The following is a 7,500-nucleotide window of genomic DNA, read 5'->3' as shown; positions in this document are numbered from 1 at the left end:
GGCCATGTCAAGTTCAAGAAGATCAAACTGGATAGCCAGACCATCCTGGAGCAAACCGCTGAGGGCAAGAATGAATCTGTCTCTCGGAAACCTTTTGACACTACATTTGACTTACAGTTGGATCCGTCAAGCAGTTCAGCTGCTGAAGACATAGGAAAGATTCCAATGGACAACAGCAAAAGTTTGGAGAAAGAACTAGAGGTGGAGAATGAGCTAGATGGTCCTGTGTTGAATGATGAGATCAGAGCAGTGAGTGTAAATGGCACAATCATTATTCCAGAGCCCATGTCTCACGTCACACCTCTGCTGCAACGGCCACCAAATCTCAGCACCACTCCGACAATCGCAGTTCCTCTTCACAGCAGCAAGTATAACCCCATACTAGACAGCAACACCACCCTGATCACATCCTTTAACAGATTCCCATATCCAACCCACGCAGAGCTCTCTTGGCTCACCGCAGCCTCGAAACACCATGAGGAGCAAATCAAGATTTGGTTCACGACCCAGCGTCTGAAGCAGGGCATCACCTGGTCACCTGAAGAGGTGGAAGAAGCCCGTAAGAAGATGTTCAATGGCAGTATGACACCTGGTCACCAGACCTACACTGATTTGCCTTCTGTTAGTGAACCAGTTATACCTAGCCAGCCAATTGCACAAAATGGTCAACAACTACTTGGACAGGCCAGTCTTTCATCAAACAGCACAGCTAATGCATCAACAGTTACTTGCCAACCTGTCACTGCAACAGCAGTCAATCATACACCAGTTCTAAAACGCTCTTTAGGAACTCTGTTGTCTTCAGAGGTCAAATGCCCTGTGGTCCCACAAACTGCAGACCCCAAAGAAAGTCTAAGCATGCCTCCTCCACTACCTCCACCACCAGAAAGACTCTCAATAGCAGAGATGAAGAGACCCATTGTTGCACCTTTTGTCCCACCCCGAGGGAAATTGCAGATGGTTCTTCCACTGGTTCCATATAAAGAGAAGGAACCTGTGGCACTTCCCTCATTGTTGCCCAAAGAAAGGCTCCCTTTGTCACCAATAGTTTCCACAAATCTAAAAAGATCTATAGATCATAAGCTAATTGATAATCATATTTTAACTTCCTCTTCTGGTCCTAAAAACAAGTTATCATTCTTGGTTAATGATGTAAACATGCCCTTGCCACCTGCTGTGATGGTTCCACAAGTAAACAGGCCAACATTTATTCAGACTCCATTCGCCCCGCCAGCTGTCCCACCTCTATCCTCTGCCCCTACACCAATTCATGAGTGTAAGTCTTCCAAACCATCATCTGCACCAGTGACCCCATGCTCCAACAGTCAGAATGCCAATGGAATCCCCAATGGAGTTGCTAAGAATTGGTTTTTTGATCAAAACACCCAGAATAATTCCCAACCCTCGAGTGAACTTACTCTTAGGGAGCATCCTGTTCCCACTCACTTTCCTCTACTTGAGAGAGTGAAGGGTAAAAGTCCTGGACAGATGAAGCTTCTAGAGGAGAGTTTTCAGAGGAACAGTCTCACATCCTATAATGAGGTTGACCACCTCATGATCACCACCAGACTGTCCAGAGAGGAAATTGAGAGCTGGTTCCTGGAGCGCAGAGCACTTCGGGATGATATGGAGCAAGCTCTGCTGAACTCTATGGGCTCTAAAAGGTGTCCGCAACAGTCCCGGCAGGCTCTCGTGAATGAAGATCACAGACATGCTGGCACCTTTCCCTTCACCCCTGTGCCTCTGGACACCAAGTCCACAAACCTTATCAAAAATGTCTTTGTCCAAACCTGCTGGCCTTCACCTGCAGAGCTCGGACACCTGGAAGTACAGAAGGGCTTGTCTCACACAGACCTTGTCCATTGGTTCAGAGATAATCAGATGGCCCAGCAGAGTGGAATACTGGAAAAGAAGATGTTGTTTGGAGAGCAGAATAACACCTCAAAGCAGCCGAGCCAGAAGGAGCAACTGCTTAGAGATGAGACCACCAAACCTAACAACCCAGAGATTGAAGACTGGTTCACCAACATGCTTAGGCAGCGCTGGCCAGACACGGGCAACAATGTGGGACTGATTGGTGGAGGCTGGGAGGGTAATGCTTTGGGGATTGGAGCCAGATCACATCAGCTGGTCTCAGACACAGATTAGCTGACAAAAGAAGAGGGAAATTGGGTGAGTTAGTGATGAAAAGTAGAGATATTAGCTGTGTCCCAAATTACGCACTATACGCTGTGTACTTACGCTATACCTTTGCGCTTAGCCATCGAGTGTCATCTCAAATGGAATGCTGAAATTTTTTACTATGCAACGCATTCGCCGTTTATCAGCTGAAGGGAGTGTTGTTTCAAATGCATGTCATGTGTTGCCACTAGCTTTAGCACGTTAGCCAATCTCAGTCCAACTCTTGAGTTCAACAGTCCAACCACTATCACAAATAATACATCCTGTATATTTACACAGGGTGGGGTGATGGTAAAGAATTCAGTGCATTTGTGAGGTGATGTCTTCATCTAACTTTTGCTATTTTCACCATTACCGTATTTTCCAGAATATAAGTTGTTTTTTTTATGATCAGAAAGGTCCTACGACTTATAGTCCGAAGCGACTTACATACATAATTTATACATAATTGATGTTGGCCAGTTAAACACCCCTTTTTTCATAAAACATAAACAGAATATGAAAAACTGTTACATACGATTGCTTAAATCAAATGCTGCTGATTAAATAAAGGCCAAATACTGTGTGATGTGATGCATAGATCCTGAGGTAATCTTCACGGAGCGAATGTTGACATCTTACTGAGCGGCTGAAGGGAAGTTGGCCAACTGCTTCCGGGTCCTAGTGCCTGCCCGATGCATTCCAGGTGTGACTTAAATTCAGGTGCGACTTTATTTCTGGAAAATACGGTAATTATGATTTTGTTGGGACAGCCAGGTAACTGGTAGGTAGCCGTGAGCGCTGAGTGCATGAAGTGTCAAACTTTCCACGCTCCATTTTGACGATTGAAGAAATACATCATCCGAGTACTCATAGAACACTTCTTTTCATTGCCGTTTTAGTGTAAACACACTACTTACACTACAAAATGGCGTAGAATAGTCACTATTAATTACTAGACCTGTCAAAATTAACTTGTTAACACATGCAATTAATTAGAAAAGTTGAATGCGTTCATTTTTAATCATGATTAACGCACTGGGGTCATTACACTGCCGCAAGCACACATCAGCAAATCAGTGTCAGTGATAAAATAATGGGGAAAGGAATTTTTAATGATATTTGATGTGCAAAACAAGCCCAGATGGGACTGGTTACAAAAATAAAGATTTTTTAAGCCTATGTAAGGTGCATTTTAATTGCCACAGAAGCACGTCAAGTCCTAAATATCAGCAAAATGCAAAATGAGATGTTTTTGTTTGCAAGCAGATTTCGTGTTGAGTTCAAAGTGGCACTTGATGCTGGCATTGACGCCCTGATGCGACTCACGTATGCAGCTTCACGATTGCTGTAACAAAGCGGAGAGCCATAGTCTGCCGGCAGATTAATATTGTGTGGGATGAGAGTTTATGAGAATTAATGCCCATTGCAATGAATAAACCTATGGGGACTTGCTCTTTCAATTAGTCAGCCTCCCAATTAGACTTTGGGAAACGTTAAATGTTACATGAATGGGTGATTTTTTTAGTACATTTCTGTCTTTAGACTGTGGAAGGCTTTGTTTGGAAAATGTTAATAAAGCATTATATTTTTACATATTGTTTTGTTTTCTTTCCTAAGAAGGAAATACAGTAAATGCATTTTGACAGGAAAAGATGTATAGAGTCAAATATCAGCACTTTAGAAATCTGATATTAATTGTGATTAACTACTGAAAATTATTCGATTAATCGTGATTAAAACATTTGAATCGACTGACAGCACTATTAATTATGATTGTTTTGTCAGGTTCCTGTAGCTCGACTGGTAGAGCATTGCGCAAGATCATGATTCGATTCCCAGGGATCACTCAAACTGATCAAATTTAAATCTTGAATGCACTTTAAGTCGCTTTGGATAAAAGCAGCTGCCAAATGCAGTGGTGGAAAGAGTACTGATTTTTTTTTTACTTAAGTAAAAGTACTGCTACTGAAGAAATAATTCACTTGAGTACAAGCAGACGTACTGAGAAATATTATAACTCATGTAAGAGTAAATAAGTAGTTTGTTGAAAAACTATTAAAGTAATTACAAGTTACTTTATGAAAATGATATTATATATAGTATATACGCTTCCATTTGTAGAACACAAAGACATTTTTGTTCTTGAAATAAATTGATGCCTCCTTTTTCCAAGGATGCATTAAATTGATAAAAAAAAAACTGTCAAAATCATTAATTACAAATTATTATTACAGTTTTAAAGTGGTATTTATTCCATTTTATCTTTACCCCTGATGGCAAACATATACTGTGTCACTTATTCCTTACAAAAGCACTCAAAACTGCTAATTTGGTACTCAAGAACATGTTCTTATTATTAGAACGACTGAAAATGGTTGTGCTATCATGCAGAAATCACAATACTGTGGGTTTTTACCCATTTGCTGAGGTATTGAGAAGTTGCTTTACAACTTAAATTCTGGTTTTAAAAATAGGCAAAAAGAAACACATTTCTCCTGAAATTCTATTGTTTTAGAGAGATGAAAGCTATTCATGTATTACTGTTTTGATAAAATAATCTCTAACCAGGATAGAGAGGGAAGTGGACGGCCAGATGCACAACAAAAACACAAAATCACAGTCTCTAGTTTGAGAAACAGACTCCTCACAGGTCTTAAACTAGCAGCTTCTTAATACCAAAGACCTGCATTGCTGCAAGAGGATTCTTGGACAAACAGAAACATTTAAAGAATACATTTATTTCAATAGAAATAGCCATTTGTAACATTGTAAATGTCTCTAAATTGTCTCTAAACTACATAATGTGCATTGTGACTGAAACACATTCTTATTTCAGGTTTATTCTCATTGACGTATGTCCAAGTATTTTGGCTCTTATGTTAACATACTGTACAAAACTAATATAATGCAATATCATAGAGGCGGAAATGCATCCTCTGTGATATTGCAGCAATTATCCAGATATTGAATGAGATTATTAAAACTGTTAACTGTTAATAAGACAAAAATAAACATTTCACACAGTGTTTAGTGAGAGATATGATCGATTCAAACAATAATAAGTGGTTGTTCTGTATATGTATTATTGTGTTACAGTTGTAATAATAAAGTCTTAATTAACATTATGGTGATTTAACATATTGAGATATTATTATTCAGTAAATTGTAGCATGTGTTTACATTATGTTTTGTGATTTCTCATATCTTCTTTATATAACATCCCTTGTGCACATTTGACCTCTAGCGGGTGAGACAGGACAGGGTAATACAGTACAGTACCGTGAGCGAGAGTGTTACCCGCTAGAACAGTTTATTTTGAACAACGGGCGAGCGGTTACAGAATTTAACACGGGAGTATAATACTGAACTGATGCGGACTGATAGAAGCGGAGAGACCGTCTGTGAGCACAATGGTGCGAGGAACCGGACGGTGGGAATAAAAATAATGTTCAGTGAAAAGTCAAAAGTAGATTGCAATGTATGTAATTGTAACTGCATCAGATATTATTAATAAAACACGGGCATTTTTTGCCTCCATATTTTGAATTTCGGGGATATTTTTGTTAATTTCAGTGGCATTTGTGCTCTGTGTCCCCGTTAATTTCCGACACTATTGTATCTTTCTAAGGTATATAAACAGTTTGTTTTAGACGTATACAAGTAAACAAGATATCCCCACATATATGTCAAACTACATTGAGTTAATGTTTGACAGTTAAAATATTGACAGTTTGATCAGTGGTTAAACGTGTTCAGACGGTTCCCTCATACCTGAATGAACGGCTCCTTTCCAGAATAAAATGAAATATGCAGAAAATCACCGTATTACAGTTCTTGTGTAGTGACGGGGCAGAAAGTGTTGGAGAAGCGACAGAAGAGAGGACACCGGCATCAGTTTATGAGAGCTGCTGTGATCATGATGATGAACTCTGCGGGCTTCTGTCGTGCCGCACACAGCGCGATTTACTTTATAAACAGATTTAGCGCTTATAACACTCTTCTTCCCAAACATTTCAAATATTATTTATTTTTGTAACTTGTAACTGTGATGAAAAATAACTGTAGCGAAGTTGAATACTTCATTTATGATCCACTCAAGTAAAAGTGCTATTATTTATTTATACTTACAAAAGTTGAAAAATGTTTTTACTTTTACTCAAGTACTGTAACGAGAGTAGTTGTAATTCAGTACTTTCCACCTCTGGCCAAATGCATAGATGTAAATAGTACAGAAGTGTGTGATTTGGGATGCAGTAATTGTTTTTTTGTGATTAATACTGATACAGATGACATTTATATTAGTGTAAAGTGTCCATTACAGGACCGATTTTTAATCAAATACAAATCAAATCAAATTGAAAATTTGTATTAAAGAAAAGGAGCAACTGCTCCTCATTAGATAGCTGTTGTTGCCATGGATATTTGGCAAAGAGATCTGAAACTTAAGCTGCATTTTTGGGGAGGAATGTTTTAAGATTATTCTGTGAAATTAATTTTAAAAAAGATTATTAATTGAGTGACACCTGTTGAAAAGTGAACTGTGTTTTTCTCTCCTCAGATGAGAAGTGCTGCACATAGAAGGACAAGACGTTCAGTATGAACACTTTACAATGAACACTTCTGCTTCTCTATTCACACGAGCACACCGCCTTTACCAACCCATCAGACGCGCATGAGAACGTCGAGTGGGAGCGTTGTTAGAACGTTGTGTGAGTGTTGTTTGTATGTTTCGCACTGAGACGTCTGTGTGCTGAAGCTGGAGTCACTATGTAACTATACTTTAAAGGATTGTGTAAATGTATTTTTGCTGCACATTGTCTGAAGATTTGTATGATGTTATGGGAACTTTTATAATGGGAGCTAGGTGTTGGTGTGTTTTCTTAGTGGACATGTTGTACATTTTTTAACATGACACTATACAGTTTGTTGAAGGACAGAAAACAATCATTAAGTGCTTTAATATTGTCTATACATTACCGAACACAGCCCATCTTATGATTCCTCTCCTACAACATGATATTTTATTGACAATCAATGCAGAATCACCGCACACATATGGACTCGAGATGATTAACGTGCTTGATTCCACTGTTAAACACACACACACACACACACACACACATCAGTGTTGTCTTGGTCAGAATACTCACTCGTAATGAACTGTTATATATACACTAGTTATTCATCTCTGTGTAATGCTAACGCGCTCTTCACCCACAGACCGCCGCTGTCTGCTGGAATCCAATAAAACACAACCAGATTAAAGAAAGTGTCTGTGAGATGTTGCTTCTATAGTTCACATGAATTTCACTCTTTGTTTTGTTCCACAGATTCCCT

At 39.2% G+C, this 7,500-nt stretch overlaps 1 protein-coding gene across 2 annotated transcripts in view; it reads left to right on the top strand.

Annotated features, from left to right (window-relative positions):
* LOC127421220 (zinc fingers and homeoboxes protein 2-like) overlaps positions 1-7,500 on the top strand; it is a 7,984-nt gene that overhangs the window by 363 nt on the left and 121 nt on the right. Inside the window, exons 1-3 of one of the 2 annotated variants that reach the window (XR_007893965.1) lie at positions 1-2,172; positions 6,722-6,872; positions 7,494-7,500. The exon at positions 1-2,172 is cut by the window's left edge and continues 363 nt beyond it; the exon at positions 7,494-7,500 is cut by the window's right edge and continues 121 nt beyond it. Coding sequence is in view for 1 of the 2 variants with exons in the window: in XM_051664079.1 (XP_051520039.1) it covers positions 1-2,148 (2,148 nt within the window). In the remaining variant the exon portion in view is untranslated. The other variant, XM_051664079.1, reaches the window with a different exon arrangement.

The sequence above is a fragment of the Myxocyprinus asiaticus genome, chromosome 30 (genome assembly GCF_019703515.2).
Source record: "Myxocyprinus asiaticus isolate MX2 ecotype Aquarium Trade chromosome 30, UBuf_Myxa_2, whole genome shotgun sequence".
Lineage (NCBI taxonomy): Eukaryota > Metazoa > Chordata > Actinopteri > Cypriniformes > Catostomidae > Myxocyprinus > Myxocyprinus asiaticus.
This window is presented reverse-complemented; position numbering and strand designations above follow the sequence as displayed.